We start from the raw sequence: 26264 nt of genomic DNA, 5'->3' as shown, positions 1-26264 counted from the left end.
GCAATATATGTGTGGGAGAAAGACTGTCAAGCATTGTGGTAGGTAATTGGAAAAAATCACATGAAACCTGCAGAAGGAATCAGTCATGAGCTCTAAAGTACTATTAACAGTCCACCTAGCACAATGATTACGCATAGGGAGTTAAAAAGAGTGGTCTAGCAGCTTCTCATAAACCACACATTTCTGTAGTCAGTGCTAAGTGGAGCTTGAAGGGATATAAAGAGCAACACCAGTAGACAGTGGATGACTGGAAACGAGTAATTTGGAGTGATGAAACATGCCATGCCCTGGGGCAGCCTGATTGGAGGATTTGGGTTTAGCAAATGCCTGGAGAATGTTATCTGCCATCATGTGTAGTGCCAATAATCAAGTGCTGAGATGGTGGTGTTACGGTATGCAGCTGTTTTTCATGTTTAGGGTGTGATCCCCTTATTGAGCTTAAGAAAACACAGCATTGAGTACAGTAGAGGGACAATTAAAAAATGATAAAGCAACCTTTATGAGACAATGGTGTGTGGACAATAAACTCTTGAAATGGACTGGCCTGCACAGAATTCCAATCTGAACACATTAGAACACCTTTGGGATGAATTAGAACATAATTTTCACTCTGGACCATAGCTGTCAACATCTCTACACTCTCTAGTTTTCGCTCTTGAGGAAGAATGGGCTGCCATTCCTGCCCAGACATTCAGTTACCTCATGAAAGTGTTCCCAGCAGAGTTTAAGCTGTGATAAAAGTAAAGGGTGAACGCAATCTATATTGTTGTCCACTACTAGCTGTCTGGATACTTTTGAGTAGATAATATACTTCTGTTGCTTTATGATTTTTTAAAGTGACAATGGTCTCTGTTACTGTCATTCACAAGTCTGTATTCACTACATATATGATTTAGGTAAAACTGTCAAAGTATTAAAAATTTAAGTTTAGCAACAATATGAAAAGACAACATAAAGGGTGTGTTTAGCAGTCGGACTAAGTCTTTCATCAGGTGTAGACGACAAAAGTGTCACACCATCACACAAGCACAACTCAATACACACAGGGCCACTGTTATCTCTGGGCACTAACATCCCACTGCGACTGCATCTGATGTGAGCAGTAATCTTTGCTGGGGTGGGTAGTGGTGTTACAGGGGAGATGTGGGGTGAGGACTGGGAGCATGGACTTGTGTACGTAGAAACAAGATAGTGAGTGCAGTGGAGCATCGAGAGGCTGTGCCGGAGGGGGGGGGGGGGGGGGGGGATGCCCAGAGATGACAGTGGCCATGTGTTTGTGAGTTGTGCTTTTGTTTAATGCATGTGAGTTTTGTTGTTTATGTCTGATGAAGGACTTAGTCTGATAGCTGAACAGTATCTAGCAACATTTTTCATTGTGCCTGTCATCACTCAAGCCTCCTCTATGTTGGGAGTAGCAGTCTATCCTTTCATAGTGTTGCTATTCAGCCCAGATTTCCCTTAGAGATTGAAGTTTGCAAGAAAATTATGTAACTGAAAGTACAAAAAATAAGTAAATAAATAAAAATTAAAAAAATGAGGTGCCATGGTTATTCTTTACTTACATTGTAAATACTACTGTCTCATATAAATTTTACTGCAGATGGATACTAAAATTTTGTGATCTTGATATTTTTACAACTTTTTGCTTCATGGTACTAGGATGTTGATTGTTCCCTTGCTATACTGAATAACACAAGGTGCTGTCTTGAGCCATCATATGTTATTTGTGTGAGCTTTTGTAGCACATTGTTGTGCACACTAATTGATATGAAATTTTATACTGTTTTCAGGTAAATGCATTAACTTCAACACTCGGTCAGTATGATGCTTCACTTGCTTTAATTTACCCAAGAGAACTTACGGCATTCCTGAGAGCAGTTAATGACTTTGGTACCCAGCGACATAAGAAGTATATACAAGACTGCTTGAACAATAAGGTGTGTTCATTACTAGTTAACATAGAATATTGTTTTTTATGACAACTTATCCCTGTTATATCATTTAAAATACACATTTCTGCTAATGATTACTACTTTATTTATTGCTAACACCCAAAATTTTGTTATTGTATTATATTTTCATAAGAATTCTGTCAGTGTGGGAGGAAGTATAGCACACTGAAAAATGTCTTAAACTTGTATCCACTTAAGATGTTCTTTGTTGTTTAAAAAAAATTTTCAGTTTATTTGACACACAGAACAGTAAGCCTAAAGGAGCCTAATACTTTCCAAATTATTTATTTGGTATTTTTCTTTTAGGGAAATAAATATTAAGAAAAATATGACAGAGATTTCTATCTTACTAATCAATAGTAGTAAGTAAAGTTAGTGATATGAAAGTTCATCCTACACCAGAAATGGGGAGAAGCAGAAATACGTAGCTCACTTTGTGTCAGTTGAAGAGAATTAGAAGCTGAGAAATTTTTTATTGTAAGCATGATTTGTGCTGCTAGTTCTCTATATGACACTCACACAAGAGTGCCTGAATCATAGTTTGGAGGGGAGGGTGCAAACTGGGGGGGAGGGGGGGGCTATTAAGTATTTATGATATTCCGGGGGATGAATGGTGACTTGTAAGTCCCTACATTGTTAAAAACCTGTGTAACATGGACTTTTAAATCATTTTCTAGAATGAAAATCGCTTGAGTACACTATTTTTCCCCCTTTCCATGAGACTGCCCAGTCCCCAACAGTCAGTCTTTCCTTCTCATACCGTCTGATACAGCTCCCCTGATTTGTGGTTCTGGGTGACTTTTCCCAAATCTACCCTTTTTCCTAGACCTCTCCCGTCCCTTTCCTTCACCCCTCTTCCTTCCCCTTCAAAACTTCTGCCTGAAGGAGGAGCCACTGGCTCCAAAAGCTTGCCTAATTATATGCTTCTTTTATGTGTATGTTCTGCCATCGTTGGTGAGTAGATTTTTTGTCTATCCAGTTACATTATATTATCAAAAATTTTGCATTACAAAATCTTAGTTTCATGTTTCTGTTGATTTCAAGTAAGCCGTAAATTACGTCACATTACAATAGATGAAGATGAGCTTAGCCGAATGTGGCTGTGGTCCCTTCTCTCCCATAGCGAGAAGTCTCTTCTGCCATTGGATAAATTTCAAAACATTGGTGGAGAATGCTTTTGAAATAATTAATCCTCATTGACTCCTCTTGCTGAATGGATTTTCTTTCATTTGACTAACTTTTAATAGAAGTTGTCTTCTTATGACCAGTATGATTCGCCAATGGAATGTAGGAATTCCAGAGACCACCAAATAATAAAATAATAACCAAATCCTTGCTATTGTGTGTGTGTGTGTGTGTGTGTGTGTGTGTGTGTGTGTGTGTGTGTGTGTGTGTTGTTCATGACAATCAATGCTAGAAATGTTTGTGTTCTCAAATGAGTACTATTGTGACAACAGCTACCCACTAACTGAACGTATTTGGTAAATACAAAGAATGAGCAGCGTCACAGTTATAAAGTCCATGAAACATTTTCAAAAATTGGTGTAGGTAAACACCTAAACATAACGTAATAAATTATACGAGGGGCGTTTGAAAATTTCGTGCAAAGTCCATACACAGCTGTGTCCCAGGGTGAGGTAAAAGGATAGGAGAACGAAGTTCTGCAACACTCCAACAAATTAGTAGCAAAGTCACACAAATGAGTTAAGAAGGTTGAGTTGTTGAATGTTAAGTCTGTAACACTGCATGTAACATAACACAAAAAAGGCCCTCAATGGCTAAGTGCAAATAATCACAGGTAGACTTCACAAGACATAGCAAATGCATTTTACAACAACTGCCTGTTCACTTCTAAGAGTTTGCTAAATGATGTTCCCTGTCTTAGTCAGCCCTGGACAATGACCTATAACCAAGTGGATGAGAGCTGCTCTTCTAACTTCTGAGTAGTCTTCTATTGTTGTCGTCCAGTCATTGGCAGATTGTACTTGGCTAGCAACTGGCCGGGGCGAAGTTGATAATTTCATCCTCGGCACCGCTTGTGGCACTGGTGGAATTGGTGCAAGCGGTGAGTCTCTATGGCACTGGTACCACCTCATGTCTTTGCGCCTGTGTGCTTTTGATGTGGCTGTGCCTTGTTTGGATGACACAGCAACAAAGTCCCCATGTTGGTGTATAGTCTTGTTTCATAGCTATGTCAATTACACAGATAACAGTATCAGCTTAGCTTTTTCAAATGAAACCATAGTAGTAATTTTTCCAGCTATTATCGTACTTTGAAAAAAAAAAAGAAAAAGATGCATTTAATGGCATTTCACTCTTCAAAATATGAAAAATTACAACATTTAAAACTTAGGACTTGTCTAATTGAAGGTCAACTGATGACTGTCTTATGTGAAAGGTTGTCTTGTTACACAGAAGTGTCAAATCAGACTGAATGGACACACTAACCTGATGTGGCTAAGAGGGTCTGATTAGAATAGTGGGGAAAAGTAATTTAAAGCATATACTAATGACACTAGGCTACACACCGACTGTCAAATAACAGCTTCACATCATGAATTTCATGTCAAGATAAACACTTATATATCAAAATTACATCAGCAACAGTAACAAAAGGAAAATCAAAGAAGAATGTACTCATAAACATTTTTTAAAATTCTTTTTCTGTGATTAAGTGCTCTAAATGTCTACAGTCTACTGCAATTCGTGTTTTCAGTCACTAGTGCAAGGACTTCCAGACAGTCTGAACAGATTCCTTTGATTTTGTTGCACATGCTGCAATATGCAATGTTTTTAATCCTATTAGGTCATCAGAACTTGTGCGTAGACTTCATCTTTGTGTTTACTCCAGAGAAAAAAGTCCAGTGGCTTTAAATCAGGTGAACATGCAGTTCAACTGATACTGCCTTCACATCATGCCCAGAAATCAGGAAAGATCTGGGTGAGTGCTTTCTAGTCTCAAGTCAGTAGTGAGCTGGGCACCCATTGGACTGGTACCACATATATCTACATATTTCAAGTAGTAGTTTTTTCAAAAGAGCAGGTAGCACTTCTGGAAGAAATTGTGCATTTGTTTTACCTGTTAAGGTTTACAGAATAAGGTAAAGACCAATCATGTAGTGTCCAATAATTCTACACAAAACATTCACACTTCACTGCCTCTGAAGTTCTACCTCTCTCAACAAGTGTGGATTCTCAGTGGCCCAATAATGCACATTTCTTACATTCATCCATAATTTGTAAAGATAGCTTTAAGAAAATATTTTAAAGAAAGAACCTGTTGTCTTAATGTTGCATCAGAACAAATGCAATAGAATTCCATGTGTTTCCTGCAGTCACACTGATGTGACACATAATATGGATGGAAGCTATTTATGTGCAAAATGTTAACAATAATGGGCTGACTTGCTCCAGAGACACAACTTCTCTGGAGCTAACATGTGGATTATAAGCAGCAGCTGCCAGAACATCTATTTTGTTCATTTCACTCATTGCCAGTGGGCTTCTTACCCTGTGTGTAATATTCTGGTGCTCTTCCAATAGCAATTTTTTGCACATTTGTTGAATTGTCATTGTATTGAACACCATGTGTCAGGATACTTTTGTGTGTACAACTCAATTGTTCTCTTCACGTTCCTTCTGTATTCTGTGTAAAGAAGTAGCATATCTTGTTTCTCTTGGCTTGTAAAATACATTTATTTTTTCAAACTAAGCAGCACTCATCACATGTGAACAACCACAGACAGGACGAAAGGTACATTTCCTCTGTGCCCCCGTTATACCAGTATTGCAGTGGTGCAACACTCTGTTTCCTCCTTATCCAACATACATATTAGCATATTTGGACATGAAATAATGAACTTTTGTATAAGACAGCAATGAATATCATGTTCAAAACAAATAAGTTGTAAGTTTGGAATATAACAATATTATGAAAAGGATAGTTGCTACTCATCATGCAGTGGAGATGCTGAGCCACAGATAGGCACAACAAAAAGACTGTCAGAAGTCGAGTTTTTGGCCAACAAGCACAAAAATTGAGAACACACACACTGAGACTATGTTCGTGTGTGTATGTGTGAGTTGCATATTTGTGTGTGTGTGTGTGTGTGTGTGTGTGTGTGTGTGTGTGTGTGTGTGTGTGTACACACACATTGTCTACTTTGGTAAAGGCCTTGTTGGCCAAAAGCTCACTTCCAACAGTCTTTTTGTTGTGCCTATTTGTGACTCAGCATCTCTGCTATATCGTTCATAATATTGTTACACTCCATCCTGAATTTTCCAGTCTAACTTTGGAGTGTGGTAATTATTGTGAAATTAGTGGGCAGATTTTGAAGAGTGAAATGCCAATGAATTTGTCTCTTTTACAATTACAGTACTAGTAGCAGAAATTACTACAGCTACATTTCACAAAGTGAAGTTGATATCAATATCTCTGTAAGTGACAAGAGACTACACATTGTTTAGTGAAGACTTTATCATAATTCATTTGGTGAAAACAGAGTTAAGGTATGTTACACAGTTCTAGAAATGTGAACAATGTAGAGCACTTGTGCAATATTATTGATTTTCTGTCCAGTTCAGTTCACATATTGAGCAAGGGAAAAGATGAATGTCTGTATGCCTCCTTACATGCTCTTATCTCTCTTATTTTACTTTTGTGACCCATAGGTAAGATGTGTATGGGTGGCAACAGAAATGTTGTACAGTCATCCTTGACTACTGGTTCTCTAAATTTATTCAATGGGGTTTCATGAGAGCAGTGTTTCTTATCCCTTAAAAAAATCCCATTTGAGTCTCTGAGCATCTCTATTATCTTTGGGAATTGCTATACTGACATGTTATGATCTTAGTAGGGTGTTTCTGATTTTGCTCAATGTCTGTGCCACACTTAGTGATAATGACTCCCAAAATGCAGGAACAGTACTCGAGAATTTGTCACAGTAGCATCCAGTAAGTACTGTCCTGTACACATGTACTGCACTTTCCAAAGAACCTTTCAACAAAAATAAATTGTTCATTTGTCTTCCTGTCTACTCATTTCACACATTCATTTCGTTTCATATTGTTTCGTAGTACTGCTGTTAAATACTTAAATTATGTGTGGGTTCCTGAAGTGTACTACTAATCATACTATGTTCTTTTTCTTCTTATTTTCTTTTTTGATGGTGGCTTGGATTTATTCACACTTAATTAGAGCTGCCATTCATTATGCTGAAAAGAAATTATGCTCAAATAATTCTAAATGTCCTTAAAATACTTTCCTGTAGATAATAGCATTGTCAGTGATTAATCTGACAGGGCTACTTACTCCACCTGATAAATTGTTTTTGTATATTCAAAACATTAGTGGTCTTATTATACTTTCTGGGGCCCATCTGATGTTACTTTTATTTTTGTTTAACATATCCTGTCCAGCATTACTTTACTGCTCCCTTCCCATACGTTAAATAATAAAAAATAAGTATCAGGCATATTCCAAAACTAAAGCCTGGTGACCAGTATTTAACTGATGGTAGGCTTGAATGAAGTTTCATGCATACAGTGCTATCTAGTGACTCTTTAGGAAACTACTGCAGTGTTGGTTTAACTCAGTAAACATTTGCCAGTCAGTGAGAGCAGCACAATGGCCAAGACAATTGTTGAGCATACAAATTGTGAAGTGTGTGGTATAATTAGATTTCTGCTGGCAAAAGAATCTTCAGGTGCTGAAATCTATCATGAGCTATGCCTAATGCATAGGCCTGAAATAATGAGGGACAAACAAATCCGAAAATTGTATCAAGAATTTCATATTGGCTGCACAAATGTTCATGGCAAACAGTTGAGTGGCAGGCCCAATAGTCGGATCAGTGACAGTGTTGATCAAGTGAATCAAAAACTGAAATGTAATCAGGAACTGACAATTAGTGGTCAGGCTAATGGATTCCAAAATGTTGCTCCAACTTCAGTTTACAGGACTGTCATTGAACAGCATGGATATCACGAACTGTGTGCAGGGTGAATTCCAAAAATGCTGAGTAATCAGCACAAAGAGCAGAGAATGCATAGTGCATGACAGTTTCTGGAGCATTATACTCATACACAAGATGGAGGTGGTTCTTTTTTTTTCCCCACACTGTTTCGGGTGACGAGATGTGGATATTGTATGCCAGCACAGAATTGACACAACAACAACAGTCACCCTTCAAGTTCACCCAAACCACAAAAATTTAAGCAATCACATTGTCAAATTGAAAAATGATGGCTATCATTTTTTCAGGATGAAAAAGGCATCCTTTGACATATACTATGTAATGCTAACCACATAGAGACATGTGATCCAAAACTGACAACACGGGAAACTGTTGTCTCCTCCATGACAATGCATGCCTCACACCACTGCCAAAACCAAGGAGATTTTCAAGTTCTTCATTGGTAACTTTTTGAACATCCCCCATACTGTACTGACCTTGCACGAAGTAACTATTTCTTCTTAGTGCTATTGGGTCTCCTACATATCGGTTGGCAAAATACTTAACCAAATTATTAGCACCGATAGTCGGCCACTGTAGCCATCATATTAATAACTCAAAAATGTTTGTCGACATCATAAAGCAGATGAGGATAGGTCCGAATGACATCATGATCAGCCTAGATGTGGTCTCTTTGTTTACAAAGGTACCAGTGGAAGATACGTTAAAACTGTTGGCTGCTCATTTCTCTCCTGAAATACTGAAGTTATTTCGACACACTTTGACAACCACCTATTTTTTGTATGGTGGAAAATATTATGAAATGACTGACGGAACAGCCGTGGGTTCGCCACTGTCACCAGGCATAGCTAACTTCTTCATGGAGGATTTCGAAGAACGAGCGTTGAACAGTGCTCCCTTATGTCCATCCTGCTTTTTCAGTTGTACGTTGACGATACATTTTTAATCTGGCCACATGGCAATGAGGCACTGCAGCAGTTTGTTGATCACTTGAATGATATACATCAGAACATACGATTTACAGTGGAGGTGGAGAAAGATGGGAAGTTACCCTTCTTAGATGTGCTGGTGGAACGAAAATCAGATGGACGTCTCGGACATTCTGTGTACAGAAAACCGACGCATCCAGATTTATATCTAAATGCGCGTAGTTTTCACCACCCAGCTCAGAAGAGAGCTATGCTGAATACCTTGGTACACAGAGCAAGGACTATTTCGAACAAGAATCACCTCGGCTCCGAGATTAACCATCTGACAACGGTATTCAGAAAAAATGGATATCCCGATCGTGATATCAGATCTACTCTGGCGAAGAAACCTAGGAATGGCGCTGTTCGAGCAGATGAAGAGGACCAACACATCGCGCGGCTACCATTCTGCGGTGCAACGACCAGCAAGATTGGCAGAGTCCTGAGCCAGCAGGGAATCAGACCGGTCTTCCGGCCACCCAGGAAGATTAAGGAGATGTTGCGACCCCTGAAAGATAATCTCGGCCTGAGAGTACTGGGAATTTACAGCATTCCTTGCGAGTGTGGCAAAAATTATGTGGGCCAGTCTATAAGAACTGTTGCCGATCGCTGTGTGGAACATCAGCGTCACCTGAAAAACAGGTATCTAGAAAAATTGACGGTGGCTGAGCACAGTTTGCTAAATAAACATAAGATTTTATTCGATGAAACAAGAGTACTTGCTCACGCTTCAAACTATTGGGACTCTGTCATCAGGGAAGCAGTTAAAATTAGACTCTGTGAAAATAACTTCAACAAAGACTCCGGTTATGCACTCAGCAATGCATGGAAGAGCGCAATTGATAAAGAAAGAGCGCAGAGGGAGACTTCTCACATTCCTCGCAGTTCTCCACCTGCTGCGATGGATGGCGCTGCAAGCAACGCTGGATAAAGTGCGCAAAGAAAATCTATGGATATAGAGGCCGCCACCTTGGTACGCGCCGTTTTCACCGTGACATAATCCAGCCAATGAGAAGCCGTCCACTGCTTATAAAAGCGGAAGCCTCACCGGTCCACGACAGTCAGTTTTACCCCTGACGAAGATGACGGAGGTAGTCATCGAAAGCTTGGGATGTTATCTAAATTTGACGCGGCAAGTAAACCGAGAACTTTTTATGCATCAAACCACACTGCTGATGGTTTATGTTCAGTTAAAAGTTATATCACAGCACCACATTCAGTTGACAAAAAAGGAAAGTGAAATACTTCTAACTGCAAGTTTAAATCAATACTTACCATTGTTAACATAAACAAGAGGTCCAAGGTGTTGCACTTAGTTAAAAACATTTTAATTTCACTTTTTCCACATAAATTGAAAGATCAAATACAACCCACTTAGTTGCATAGTGACCAAACATGACAAAAACGTGAGCAACAAAAGACCCCATAGCCTCTGCAACATGTATATTTGTATTTTCTAAACAGTAAAATGAAATCATTACAAATCACAATGCATGTAAGTGTACGAAAATAGTTTTAAAATAACAATTTTACAAACTCTATCCCATGATGATGTGTTCAGTATTTCCACCAATGATCAGTAACATTATAGCCTTTTGTGAAATTTACATCTTGTGACATAAGTTTATAATTTCTGCATTGAACTAGCCATACATTTGTTATGCAAAATTTTCTGCTTGTAATGGATTCAACCCTCGTCCACACATATTCAATAATTTTTTATTAAGTTTTGTTCACGTACAATATGGTTTTGCTAAATAAGAATATTTTTTTGTATGAAATTCAGAGACTTGTGTTACACTAAACAATGAAGTACACAATGTAAATGTGTTAGCAATGGACAAACATAAATTGTAAAATTATATTTTCCAATGCAAATGAAGTTGTGGCAACCGCTGCTGTCAGTACTACACTCCTGGAAATGGAAAAAAGAACACATTGACACCGGTGTGTCAGACCCACCATACTTGCTCCGGACACTGCGAGAGGGCTGTACAAGCAATGATCACACGCACGGCACAGCGGACACACCAGGAACCGCGGTGTTGGCCGTCGAATGGCGCTAGCTGCGCAGCATTTGTGCACCGCCGCCGTCAGTGTCAGCCAGTTTGCCGTGGCATACGGAGCTCCATCGCAGTCTTTAACACTGGTAGCATGCCGCGACAGCGTGGACGTGAACCGTATGTGCAGTTGACGGACTTTGAGCGAGGGCGTATAGTGGGCATGCGGGAGGCCGGGTGGACGTACCGCCGAATTGCTCAACACGTGGGGCATGAGGTCTCCACAGTACATCGATGTTGTCGCCAGTGGTCGGCGGAAGGTGCACGTGCCCGTCGACCTGGGACCGGACCGCAGCGACGCACGGATGCACGCCAAGACCGTAGGATCCTACGCAGTGCCGTAGGGGACCGCACCGCCACTTCCCAGCAAATTAGGGACACTGTTGCTCCTGGGGTATCGGCGAGGACCATTCGCAACCGTCTCCAGGAAGCTGGGCTACGGTCCTGCACACCGTTAGGCCGTCTTCCGCTCACGCCCCAACATCGTGCAGCCCGCCTCCAGTGGTGTCGCGACAGGCGTGAATGGAGGGACAAATGGAGACGTGTCGTCTTCAGCGATGAGAGTCACTTCTGCCTTGGTGCCAATGATGGTCGTATGCGTGTTTGGCGCCATGCAGGTGAGCGCCACAATCAGGACTGCATACGACCGAGGCACATAGGGCCAACACCCGGCATCATGGTGTGGAGAGCGATCTCCTACACTGGCCGTACACCACTGGTGATCGTCGAGGGGACACTGAATAGTGCACGGTACATCCAAACCGTCATCGAACCCATCGTTCTACCATTCCTAGACCGGCAAGGGAACTTGCTGTTCCAACAGGACAATGCACGTCCGCATGTATCCCGTGCCACCCAACGTGCTCTAGAAGGTGTAAGTCAACTACCCTGGCCAGCAAGATCTCCGGATCTGTCCCCCATTGAGCATGTTTGGGACTGGATGAAGCGTCGTCTCACGCGGTCTGCACGTCCAGCACGAACGCTGGTCCAACTGAGGCGCCAGGTGGAAATGGCATGGCAAGCCGTTCCACAGGACTACATCCAGCATCTCTACGATCGTCTCCATGGGAGAATAGCAGCCTGTATTGCTGCGAAAGGTGGATATACACTGTACTAGTGCCGACATTGTGCATGCTCTGTTGCCTGTGTCTATGTGCCTGTGGTTCTGTCAGTGTGATCATGTGATGTATCTGACCCCAGGAATGTGTCAATTAAGTTTCCCCTTCCTGGGACAATGAATTCACGGTGTTCTTATTTCAATTTCCAGGAGTGTATTTGTGCAGTGTGTTGTGCATGTGTTGTGTCGCATATGTGTACAAACTTCATGCTGTGATAAACAGTTTTTGTGCCAGCTGCCAGAGGTGTTGTGTTTCTAATATATTCTCTATGTTTCTGTTTATTCGTAGGCCTGTAAAAATTTTTGTTCTTTATGTATGCTCCATGCTATGGAGAACAGTTAAAGTGTGTGTCATTCTAGCTACACATAAACAGAGAAGTTCCATTCTCTCCTCGCAAAGACATCTATTCACCTTTGCTGTGCTCAGAGGGTCTCACTGTATTATTTAATGTCGACCAGTGCATAAAGTTGTTGTTGCTACATAACCAAGATGTTGTTCATGCAATTTAATTATAACATCTCGCAGGATTACCAGCCAGACGAGCAAGATCATGGCTCAATGGCTAAAGTGAAGACCCTGACATGATACGTCTGCGTAACGCACGAATTGGACGTGATACTATAGAGTATGATATGTGAGATGACACTTCAGTGTCAAGACTCGCAGTGTGACTTCCACTTTTCTGGCCTCACAATCTGGGAATCTGGCCCCCAAGTTCACACAAGTTGAAGCCAGCTTGTTCTACTTGGAATAACTGCTGATGAAATGAAGCTTGCGTTGGTTGTAAGTCAGCTCAACCACCAGCACATTACTGAGGTGTAGGATGTAATTGCCATGCCATCTGATAGCTATTTATCTAACTGGCTGAAGGCAGAGTAAAACAGAAGGTTATTGGCTTCACAAGAAGAACGTCTCTATCACAAGAGGACATTAGGGATCGCAGACCATCACAGTACTTGCTGCACCTCCAGAGTAAGATCAACCCTGATATGATTATGGACAAACTGCTATGGATTATATGGAGTAGCCGTTTGCCATCTCCCATCAAGGTGATAATAGCATCGCAGTCAGGTATGTCTTTGGATGCAGTGGCAAACCTTGTGGATAAAGTACAAGATGTGATACCGCCTACACCCATCAGCATGGGAAATGCACAGTGCACGGGCAAGTTGACAGCTGTGTGCATGCCAAGTATGATGCACTGTCAGTTAAAGTGAACTTACTGACCCAGCAATTCAGTCAATTATTGTCTTGCTGTGATGCTAGTAGTGATTGTGCCTGACTAAGTTTCCAAAGATGCTCACATAGCAGACCATCGGCTCACTCTTCTGCACCAGCAACCGAACAACGACAGGGGATCTGTTGGTATCACAGCAGATTTGGGAAACAGGTGTGTCACTGTTCTGTGCTCTGCACATACCCAAATACTGGTGGCAGTCAGACATGGCTCAAATGGCTCCGAGCACTATTCGACTTAACATCTGAGGTCATCAGTTCCCTAGAGCTTAGAACTACTTAAACCTAACTAACCTAAGGACATCACACACATCCATGCCCAAGGCAGGATTCAAACCTGCAACCATAGCGGTCGCACGGTTCCAGACCTAAGCACCTAGAACCGCTCGGCCACTGCGGCCTGCAGTGGCAGTCAGACATAGGTGCCTCTTCTGACTGACGATCTATGTCACAGTGCCTATTCATGAGCGACCAATGAAAAGTTTGGAAATATTTAATGGACATAGGTTCCAATCTGTGCGGCTACCCATGAGCCATGATATACCACTGTAGCCTGCCAACAATAGTCTACCTGACTGCCACCAACAATTCCTTCATAGCAACATATGGCATGCAGCAGTTTGATTTGTTTTTGGTCAATGCTCTAATTGTAGACATTGTGGAGCCAATTATATGAAAGACTTCCTCTTATACTACAACCTGCCACCTGACATAACAAAGGCATGACTGGTCAACAACACCATGGGCTACAGTCACTGAAGAAGACATTCCAAACGTAGCCATAATAACCCTGTTTGGCCTATTTGAGAGCCAGGTCATGATGTTTGGCTTCTGGAATGCTCCAGAACTTGGCAGAGGTTCATCAGTTCTGTGTTGCAAGACCTGTCCTCTTTTGCCTACTTAGATGACATACTGGTATTCTCAGTCTTGTCGGAACAGCATCTGCAAAACCTTGTAGGGGTATTCAAATGGCTAAACGAATGTAGTGCAGTACTAAACACAGCAAGATGTGTCTTCTGTTGACCGCAAGTGGACTTCCTTGAAAAATGCATTTCTCCATCAGCCTCTTTACTGCTACCTCACAAAGTGGAAGCCATCCTCCAGATTTCTTGGCTGACCAAAGTCAAAGAATTATGGTGTTTTCTCAGAATGTTCAGTTTTTACCACTGCCACCTGTCATGTGTGGTGGAAATACAAGAATCCTTGTATGCTGCGCTTGCAGGTTCTAAATGTAACAGAAACACAGCAATTTCATGGACAAACTGCATGAATACCACACTGAATAAGATCAAGCAAATGCTGTGTTACTAGCTCACCTGGAACTGAATACAACATTAGTGTTGGTTGTGGCTGCAGGCCCGACAGCAGAGGGCAAAGTGTTGCAATAATGAAACAATAGTATGTGGCAACCTCTGGCCATTTCTCTCATGCATACTGTTCGATGTTACAACAAAAATAGTCTGTATGACCACAAGTTACTAGTGATATACAAGGTGAGTAAGTACTCTGTCCTTGAGTGGAACACCGAGAATTTACCAACTGTATGGAGCACAAGCTGTTAATGTACGCCTTCTGGCAGAACATCATCAATTGTTCACTCAGACAACATAACCAGCTGATTGCACATTGCACAGCTCAGCAGGTATTCGACATAAATATGGAATTAAGAATGTAGTTGTAAACTGCCTCTCCTGTGCAGCAGTTCCATTATAAAAAAATATGTTGAGCTCGCTGAAGTGCAGTTTAGGGGCTGAGAACTACAAGATCTGTTTCAGAAAGTGACGTCTTTGTTGCACCTATGATTAATTAATGTTCCGGGAACCAATGCCAAGCTATAATTGCAACGTGGCCAAGGCAGTACCTCGTCCCTATCTACTGTGCTATTTTGGAAGAAGTGTGTTTGAGTCCTTCCACAACCTGTGCCACCCTGGTGCACAACTAACAATGTGCCTAATCTTGGATCATTTTGTGTTGAGAGGAATTACAAAAAACTGCCATGAGTGGCCAAGGTACTGCATCCAGAGCCAGTGCAGCAAGGTCTGTTGTCACCTACATGCACCAGTTGGTGACTTCCCAGACACTACCATATGTTTCATGCATAGACTGTGAGGAACTGTTGCCTCCTTCAAACAGTTAATCCTATCTGCTAATTATGATCAACCATTTCACAACACAGTATCTTGGCAGATACATTGGCATACTCCTTTGTGCTCAGCTGAGCATCAGGATTTAGTTGCCTAGTCCACATCGTAGAGAAAACAGATATAGTTGGATCTATTTGCCAAGCTCCCAACATACTGCAGTACAAGTCATCATATTACAATAAGCTCTCATCTGGTCATCAGTTGGATGACTGAGTGTTGGCACCAGTCTCTCAAAGCAGCACTGAAGTGCGACAGAACCAGAAGGACAGATACTCTTCTAATGAAACTTCCTGGCAGATTAAAACTGTGAGCCCGACCGAGACTCGAACTCGGGACCTTTGCCTTTCGCTGGCAAGTGCTCTGCCAGGAAGTTTCATATCAGCGCACACTCCGCTGCAGAGTGAAAATCTCATTCTGGAAACATCCCCCAGGCTGTGGCTAAGCCATGTCTCCGCAATATCCTTTCTTTCAGGTGTGCTAGTCCTGCAATGTTCGCAGGAGAGCTTCTGTAAAGTTTGGAAGGTAGGAGACAAGGTACTGGCAGAAGTAAAGCTGTGAGTACCGGGCGTGAGTCGTGCTTCGGTAGCTCAGTGGTAGAGCACTTGCCCGCGAAAGGCAAAGGTCCCGAGTTCGAGTCTCGGTCGGGCTCACAGTTTTAATCTGCCAGGAAGTTTCATATCAGCGCACACTCTGCTGCAGAGTGAAAATCTCATTCTACTCTTCTAATGGTTTTGCTTGGATTGCAAAACACCTGCAAAATCAATGTAGATGCCTCCTCCATAGAAATGGTACATGGAGAGACAGTGCAACTACCTAGCAAATTCATAGATGTGACCACTCTGCCTGATCCAGACATCTTTGTCAGATTTATGAGAGATCGCATGTCAAGGTCTGACCTCTGCAACTGTCCAGACACGGAACAGCTTTCACATTCTTCCATAGCAATCTGAGCACCATATTCACATGCAATTCTGCATACCAATGGCTTCAAACCAGCCCTTCAGCCACCATATACTGGGCTGCACCAAATCCTCGAGAGGAAACTGTACACTAGACATTTCAGTCAAAAGGACATATGCCACATTCTCTACTGACTGAGTGAAACAGGGCTGTCCCCTGCTGATATTTCATGGACACAGCCTCACCCAGCAGACTCTAGAAACAGCAGCTCCTACACCAGCACCAGCCACAACATCATTAGCAAGGGACCAGCACAGCATGGGGTCTGATCAACATGTCCATTTCCTGGTGTGTTACCTGGATGGCACTCTGCTTCTGCCAAGGAGGCTGTTGTAGCAACTGCGGCTATCAGTGCTGTGTGTGTGTGTGTGTGTGTGTGTGTGTGTGTGTGTGTGTGTGTGTGTGTGGCTGTTGTGATGCATGTGTTTAAAAACTTCTCCTTGTGAAAAATAGTTTTCCCATCAGCTGCCATGGACATTGTGTTTCTGTTATATTCTCTATGTTTCTGTTTATTCTTAGGCCTGTTGATAATTTTATGTTTTTATGTCCACTCCACACACAGAGAATTATCAATCATTCTAGTCACACACAAACACACAAAGAGAGCATTTCTCACAAGGACATCTATTCACATTCACTGCAGTGAGAGAGCCTTACAATATTGTCTAATTTTAACCAGTGAATAAAGTTGTTGTTGCTTCAGTGCCAAGACAACGTTCATGCAACTTAATTATTATACTACACAGGATGAACAGCTGAAAGAGCAAGATCATGGCTCAACTGCTTAAAAGTAAATAACTTTATATATACATTCGAATATGTTAACTCTCTACCAACCAGCACACGGCATATTCCCAGAAAGGCAATGCATTAAATTTGAAAAATGCAGATAGTATCAAATAGTTTATTACTCATTGTGTTCATTACATTTCAGAACATAATAAAAAAATCTTTGAGCCCATCATATTAACTGTCAGGGTACTTTCTATGATTATATCTTCATTATTAATTAACAATGTGGTACAATGCCTACCATATTGAAACACATCAATGAGGAATAGCTTCACTTGCTCTGATGTATTTGTGATAACAAATATGATTTTTTCTTTCTTTTTCTTACCTAATGTGTGAGCTGTATTTACATGAAATGTCAGAATTCTTTAATGAGATGTGTTTTTCTATTCCATATTATTTAAACTGTCGTCCGCCCCCGGTAGCTGAGTGGTCAGTGCGGGTTCGATTCCCAGCTGGGTCAGAGATTTTCTCTACTCAGGGACTGGGTGTTGTGTTGTCCTAATCAAAATCATTTCATCCCCATCGCCGAAGTGGCGTCAAATCAAAAGTCTTGCACCTGGCGAATGGTCTACCCGACGGGAGGCCCTAGTCCCACGTTTATTTATTTATTATTTAAACTGTCACTTAGTCATCTTACTAAAGGAAATATTCAACATTTAAGGAACAGTAAAACCATATGCACACAAACTTTCAAACTGCTAATAAGTACCTAATTCAGGATTAATATACCTTATTTTAAATCCCTGTTTTACTTAAATCTAACCATCACTTTACCTTCTTTCAAAATTTTGTAGTTTAGGTAATAAAACTGATCAAAAATGTTGTTCTATTGAGGAACGTAAGACAGTGCAAATTTTAGTATGTAAAACCTTTAAAAATCCAGTATTAGCATATTGTAGCTAAAAAGTATTTTATTAATGGAAAATATATGTTAGCTGATAGAGTATTCAAAGTATAAGTATTTGTTTCTGGAATAATCTTTATGAACTGTATTAGAAGACCCAAGATAAATTTGTGCACGTAAAAAAATCCACTCATTAAAATAATACCCCAATATTAATGCCACTTTCATATGCAGCTAATAGTTAAACGAAATATGATTTCTAAATGGATACAGGTATTGCCTTCAGTTTCTGCCTTTTTTGTTATTATCAAATATGTTATGAAGCTGTTTTGTAATGTTTTGTAAATAACTCAGTGAAAATTCCCTATGCTAGTCTTCAAATAGAAACACTGGACAACACAAGTCACTGTCCCTGACGCATTCAGTAAGGAGTCATTAGTTATACATTCACAGCTAGTCTCCACCAATCAAGTCACCAACAGTTATGTATTTGAAACAAAAAACGTAGTGAACTGCTTCTTGTACAAATGGATTAGACTCAATGGTATGAGGTTTACAGTTATTAACCTTAGTGCCTTACACCATTTCTTCAGAAATCTAGGAACCTGAAATCCATCTGTCCACCTACATCTACTATTTGTGGGACATAATGTGTGAATGAAACAATTTGTGTTTCACGCAAGTTATTTTTTGTGAACAGAGTTTTATTTCCATCCAGGAATAACATAAAGTTGAAACTTAAAATATGCTGTAAGGATGCTGCTTCAGTTTAATATCATAAAAGAGTTGTACACTTATATACCATGACAAATAATTTCTTAGTGACATGGGCAGTCTTGTTTTCTTTGTTTTTATAAGTCCCCCCACCCCCACATTTCCCATTATCAAGCCTATAATTATAACTGTGCGAACATTTTTCTGTACAGATTTCTGGATGTGTGGCAACTGAAGAGATCTGCGGTTCTTGCAGGACAACGGCAACTTATGACCAAACATCACAAGAATTTGAGCTTCATTCTCCTGATTTTGAATCCGCAAAATGTTGGCAGCCAAGACTCGGTATGTGACATTTGGAGAGCCAGTAATCCTCTTGCAAGAGAAGTGAAGTTTAGACTTGCCTAGTCCTTTTTTTTACTAATTTAAAAGGCAGCTGTTTTGATGTGTAGCAACAAGAAATGTTTCTTTACTGCTGAACTAGGAGCTATTGGTGCAGAAATCACACAAACAGAGAGCTATTTAATGGTTAGTTTCAGAAGCTTTTAGGTAGATCCTTTATGTTATACTCCTAGACAACTGAGGCAACCCTCTATTTAGGTAAAGTTAATGCCTATGAGCTCAATAATCGTTTTTTGCCCCCACCCCGAAACAACTAACTTCTAACTTAGGCAATTCAAAAAAAAAAAAAAAAAAAAAAAAAAAAAAAAAAAAAAAAAAAAAAAAAAAAAAAAAAGTGGGGGGGGGGGGGGGGGCGGCAGCGAACTTGTAAAGAGGGAATTTAAAATAGATATATATTATTTAAAGAAGAAATCTTTGAAAAAAGAAAATATTGTACGGAATTACGGTCCTAACCTTGAGTTCAGAGTAAAATGATTGGTTGCAGCATGTCCAAAATTCAGATTGGATATGACAGACATATGCTAGTGTAACCACACACACACACACACACACACACACACACACACACACACAAAGGGTAACTCAAAAACGATTAATATAGCAACAAAGAATGTTAGTAGTTCAGTGGCTTTCTTCTTGCCGTGTTATTTGCAAAAAAAACTCAAAATCTATTTTCAGTCAGATCATTTTCTATTGCCAGTTGATTCAAACACTCCTTACTTGGAGAAGCGTGCAAGTAGCTCTTTTTCCTTCCAAGAACTGAGAAGGATCATTCAGCAGAGCAGTTCGTTGTTGGTGTGCTCTAATAAATGTGAAGAGTGATGCTGATTTTTGGATAATGCCACAGATTTCTCTCTTAGGATTTTATTTAAGGCAGGCAAAGATGGATCATTCTCATATCCAAACTCAAAAGGAAGCTTTTGAGATGGACACATTCTGTCCCAAAAGACTCCTCTAATTCTCTGAATAAACATGCTGCCACTGTTTTCCAGCATTTTACACTTCACCGGGGTCCATTTTCATCAAACTGGATAAGAATGAGAACTTTTCAGAAAACTTTCTGTTGACACCAAGATGCTTATTGAGCTCTGTGGATAATTGTCCAATATAATTAATTAATTGGTCTTCAGTATGTCACTATCAGATTTTCAAACCAAAGTTTCATTTTCCGACCCAGAGTCGGAGTCATGAAAGAAGTTCTTGCATTTCATCATGGTTTTCTTTAGTTTCATTGACTTGAACAAGTTTTTTTTGTAAGCTCCCATTTTCATTCCCACAACTTTTTGTACACATCAAAAGACATTTCGTCTGTGAAAGTTAGAAGTGAAGTGTAAAGCTTCACTACTCCAGGTATGTCAACTGCTTTTGACCGTAGCGTTGTACTCACTGCATTAAAACTTTCCAAAATACTCCTCCACATTGTAGCCATGAATGCAATATATTTGGAGTTAAGCTTTTGCAATATATTTTTTTTTTTTTTTTTTGCTTCTGATGTAATCACAGTTTTTTTCACTTTTCTCTTCGGAAGTTCACTTGAGAGCTTTATTGACTGCATCCCAATTCACAGTTTTTTCACTTTTCTCTTCGGAAGTTCACTTGAGAGCTTTATTGACTGCATCCCAATTAGCATTTATGCTTTTGCAGCCATCTTTTCAAGCTAACCACCTTGTAATGCAGCGAGACTTTAAACTCGAGTTTCCATCTTCAAAAACTGACTATAGATGCTGTAAAAAATTTTTAAATAGTTTGTAGCAGGTCAAAAAATGTTGTAGACATTTCACTGTGTGTGCCTCCATGAGATCATACCAAATTCGGGGAATAGTTGGAGCAAGGAATTAAAAATGCCAAGGGATGGAATGACTTGATTTGGGCTTGCAGCCCAAAGTAGATTCCCACCATATCTGCAGCACTGTCACCACTTTGGCCATAGAAATTGCTTGTGTCTGATCCTTGGGAGCTGGGAAACTTAAATACTGTATTTGTCCATTCTTTCTTGATATGCCCAGCATTTCTCAAAAAACTTTATGAACTGCTCCTGTGGTATGCCATCTTTATTCACATATTGTATAGTGAAACTTAACTGATCAGTGTGATACACAATAACGCAGTAATATTTGCATCAACTATCTCTTCTGCAACAGTCTTCCTCATAATAATTTTATATATACCAGCTAAGAATTGATCACATTCACCTATCAGCTGTAAACATATATAATTGCCATTTGTTAAGGTACCGAACTGTTCTTAATCTCCATGAAATGGCAGTCCTCTTGAACAAAGTTTTTTCACTATAGCCACTACCCTCTGTTGCACGTTTCTCCAATGTTTTACTACTTTAGTGTGTTTCCAAACTCTAAAGCCACCTGTGCCAAACTGGGATGAATCCCCAAACCGTTTACATGAGGGCAATAAAATTACCCCTGACAGGAAGAGTAAATCAAGTAATTGTGTTGTATGATGTCTCCATTCCACAATTTCCTTTCAAATAAAAGATATGCTCACTCTGACTTTACAAAATCACAGTTTCCATTCTGATTAATTCCATTTTGTACTATGTAGCCTTGTGTTTTTTCACTGATTTCCCAAAAGAAGAGATTTCATCTACTGTAAAGTCTGAGCAAACTTCCCCTAGGCCTATCTCTGGTTCACTTGCTGTGCAATTGTTCGTACATTGTTTATCAATTTCAGATTCATTAATGTCAAACTTTCACCACAACTGCTGCTGCACTGTGAATGATTTTTAGGTTTCAGGGCCGCAGAAGAGGAAGAATTTAAAGCTGTAGGATCTAGTCCTTTGTTAATGAAAATCATGTACAACCATGTGTTTGATTTAACACTTCCTTTTCCCTCCTCCTCTTTTGTTCAACTAATTTTCCATAGCTTGCACCACTGAGACTTTTCCTACCATCCACATTGATGTTTAATTTGTATCAGATCTTCACCATATTAATAAAACAGGGGGAATATGCAAACACGCGCACGCGAAAAGCACTACACTGATACCGCTACATCAAAGCTTCTGTTTGTACATCTGATATGTCCATTCCTAGCCACATAAAAATATCACAAAAGGCAGTGCTGCCAGTTGAATTATGTGCACATCTCCTTTGGTCTATCGTCTACCTATGATTTTCCTCCCGCTAATAAGAATTCCTGCAACTATCACTGCCTATTTTTTTGTTTATTTTTTCCCCACTTAAATGTTTTTGATCAAAAATTTTCCGTCCTTGCCCCAGGCCCATATGGCTCATGTGTAAATATGGGGTGGAGGCATAAGGTCCTGGAAAGGATTAGAAGTTACTGTAAACTGAGAAGTGAGGTTCAGACAACAGACATTGCACAAAAATGGTTATTGAAAATGAACCTTGAAACTTGAAAGAAATCATAAAATGCAGATTAAAAAAAAAAATACACTGCCTGACAAAAGATGTGAAGCATCCACAAGACGTAGTCAAGTATCTATGTAACTTTGTACACGTATACAGTCAAAATAAATTAGCAGTTAATTACATACACAAAACTAAGCCCATAATTAGACCTGGTGCTATATTCTTTAAAACTGAGTGCCAACATTTCTCTTTTATGAAAATGCTGACATATGTTAATGGTAATTAGGCAAAAATGAAAATAAAATGAATTTAAGGAGGCAGATGGCAAAACAGGAGAGGGAGTGAAAAGATCCCAGCTTGCTTCATCACACATCAACCTAAGAGTTTGGAGAGGCCCTCATTGTGGGTCTCCATTTCAATAGCTGGTTGAAGTGTGTAAGTATCCAGTTTTTTGGGGCATTTGAATGTGACAGCGGCTCAACATTGGCCTGCATCAGAATACGAGGGAATGCATACGTGTTGTCAAGGTTTGTATCAACCATGTCTGACTGCCACAAGGGAGGATTGCCAGTTTGTACACTGAGCACATCATAACTCCTTCACATCTGCACCTGCCATCTAAAAACAATAGATTCCCTGCAACATTCTGTGTCATCCCACACCAATCGCCAGAGACTAGCAACAGACAGACAAGTTAAATACTGTCCCAGGTGTAGTCTGCCATTAACACAACATAATGGCTGCATTTGGAATGGTGCAATGACTGGGAAGCATGCACTGCTGATGAATGGTGTCAGTAATGAATCATGGTTCTGCACTATCCTGGATGATCATCGTCATGAGTGAGTGTGGCAAAAATTCCAATTTTTTGGAGACTCACAGCAGTGTTACTCCTGGCGTCATTGTGTGGGGAGCCATCAGTTATAACTTCAGGTCATTGCTGGTAGTCATTGAGCGAACCTGACAGTACAACAGTATGTCAGGGGCATCCTGCATCCTCATGTGCTACCTCTCATGTGACAATATTGTGGTGCTGTTTTTCAATGTAGCATGTTTGTCTATGAACTATCTGCATCATGTTGGACTACTCCCATGGCCAGCAATATTTACATATCTGTCCCTGTAAAACATATGTGGGACCAATTCAGACATCTGCTCCATACCAGTGGCAGTATCCAGAATATCATGAAGGACCTGTTACAACAGTTGCAGGCCATCTTACCTCAGGAGACAAAATGACGACTTTATCACACCCTGACAACCAGAATCATTACAGGCATCTATGCCAGCATGTTTGCAATGCCACACTGATAAGTGGGCTCACAATGTCATTTTCTTTGTAAATTTGACTTGATTTTGTAATTACATGCTACCTCAACCCAGGAAGTTTTATTTTGTTTCCTTTCCTTCTTGTAGGTACTTCACATTTTCTGCCAGGCAGTGTATGAAAATTGGCAAATAAGAGTGAGAAGTGGCATAGGAGGGAATTGTGAGGTTGGATAGCAACTGGGGAAAAATGGGATGTTTGCTGGCAGTAAAGAGAAATTAACATTTATGCTGTTTGACCAGTCAAGGCAAACACTGAAGGAAACTTACAAAACTGGTGACTTAATGATAATACTAATTTTGGTACAATTTCACACAAATATTTACATTTTAACGTAACTGATTACATTGTTTTTTTTCTATGAAAATACTGAATATCTTATCATGTGATAACTGAGCATACAGTACCACATGACAGTGGAAAATAGCACTTTATTGATCTTTGCTGATGTTTGATATGATTAAGAAACTATACATAGAGAAAATAGATAATAAGAACATTGCAATCTCACCAATTGACGGAAACAGCCACACACCATCACACCATCTCCTGTTGCCACAACACATGCAGATAAATACTATTTTCCAGGTATCTGCCAGATTCATGCATGTCCATCATTCCCTTCTGAGCATGTCATAAAATGTGATTATCACTATATAAACTACTTTTCCAGTGCCCACAGACCAGTGATGACACTGTTAGCATAACTCTGAGTAAACCTCAGCTAAAATGGGGGTCATCTGCAGCAGTTGACAAGGATGTATGATGATTCATTTCTACAATATATTTTAGAGGTTAATGTTGATCAGTTTCAGTGGCACTGCCAAAGTGCTGAATGATGATTGACTCTGATGCTTTTTTAATGTTTCTTTCTGATAATGTTATTGATAACAGTGAATTTGGGTGATTATAACTCCTGTAAAATCTCTCTGATGGGAAGTCTGAACTTTCGGAGTCCCTAAAATCATGCCCTATTCAAACTCAGTAAATTCTTCTGTTGATTCATTATGGCAGGAAAAATAAAAATAAATATTTAAATATAATGATGATGAGTCATTGTGCCTTGATGTAAGCACCTTTGATTGCATAGCTTAACACAGGGCTTCACAACATACGTGCTCGCGGAGCAAGCTGTGAGCAGCAAGGCGCGAGCACGGAGCAGCGCAAGCACGCTATCCCCACTACCGGACCAGAGCGGAGAGTGGGGAGAGTCACGTGGGGCACACATCAGCTGCCGCCAGTCAATGTAAATCCGTGGCCACCTGCAGGGATATCGCTCACGAATTATTACTGCGACAAATGAAACAAATAAAGGAGAATGTACACACGCCACATAATTTTATTAGCTTAGTGTATGCCTCTACATTCGTATTAATTTGTGAACTGTTGCACAATAAAAAGTGTCACTGAAGTGTGGGGTTCTCGGTTATCTTGTACTTTTTGTCCTTTACAATTGCGTCTATGTTCCGAGTAATTGTTCTTGTGCATTGAAGGCGCAGCGTGCCGTTTAAATTTCGATCAGACAATGCGTTTCTCAGGCGCGTCTTGTTACATTTCATTGCAGAGAACAGTTGTTCACAAACATACATGGAACCGATCATTGATATTATTGTAGCCGCCAGTTTGTGCAAACGAGGAAATCTATCCTGAGGGAAGCCTCTGTAGAATTCCAAAAAGTTTTTCTTGTTCTGAAATTTGTCTCTGTATTCTCTGTCACACTGCAGGTCAATAATTTCTAGTTGCAGCTCAGGACGAATCTCTTCAATATTCGCTGAATATGGAGAGGAGAACAGATCAAAATCACTGTCTAATGCTGTCAGATCTTGAAAGTGTTGATCAAATTCTTCCTTAAGGGCATGTGAATAACGTTCAGTCTTTGTGAACATCTTGCATGGATGATAATGTAGGAAAATGAGCTAGATTTCCTGTTTCCAGCTGACTCAGCCAACATGTCAATTTCATTTTAAAAGCTCGTATTCGATCTATGAAATGAGTAATTAGCAGATCTTTACCTTGTAGTGAAATGTTCAAAGCATTCAGATGGCTAATTAAATCTGCTAAGAACGCGAGATCACATTTCCATGAAGGCTCTTTCAATTCAGGAACATGCATATTATTTATTTCCATGAACATATTTATCTCATCTAATAGGCAAAAAAATCGATTTAATAATTCGCCACGACTAAGCCTGCGGACCTCGCTGTAATAAGGCAGGCTACCATACTGGCTTTCTACATCCTCAAGAAAGCTTTTAAATTGCCTGTGTTGCAGCCCATGCTTCCTTATATAATTGGTTGTACGAAAAACAACACTCATCACATTTTTTAGAGTGATACTCTTTGCACATAAGTTTTCCTGGTGGATCAGCCAGTGAACGTCCCTTGTTTCATTCGGCACGGTCAGTTTTTGCATTTTCTCCTTCAACAGTGCGACGGTACCT

The 26264-nt window shown here is 40.2% G+C and overlaps 1 protein-coding gene across 3 annotated transcripts in view; it reads left to right on the top strand.

Moving 5' to 3' along the window:
* LOC124560828 (peroxisomal acyl-coenzyme A oxidase 3-like) overlaps positions 1–26264 on the top strand; it is an 86343-nt gene that overhangs the window by 9429 nt on the left and 50650 nt on the right. For all 3 annotated transcript variants that reach the window (XM_047130932.1, XM_047130931.1, XM_047130934.1), the window contains 2 exons: positions 1791–1937; positions 18979–19111. In XM_047130932.1, coding sequence (XP_046986888.1) covers positions 1791–1937; positions 18979–19111 — 280 coding nt within the window. The remainder of the gene's footprint in view (positions 1–1790; positions 1938–18978; positions 19112–26264) is intronic.

The sequence above is a fragment of the Schistocerca americana genome, chromosome 1 (assembly GCF_021461395.2).
Source record: "Schistocerca americana isolate TAMUIC-IGC-003095 chromosome 1, iqSchAmer2.1, whole genome shotgun sequence".
NCBI lineage: Eukaryota > Metazoa > Arthropoda > Insecta > Orthoptera > Acrididae > Schistocerca > Schistocerca americana.
This window is presented reverse-complemented; position numbering and strand designations above follow the sequence as displayed.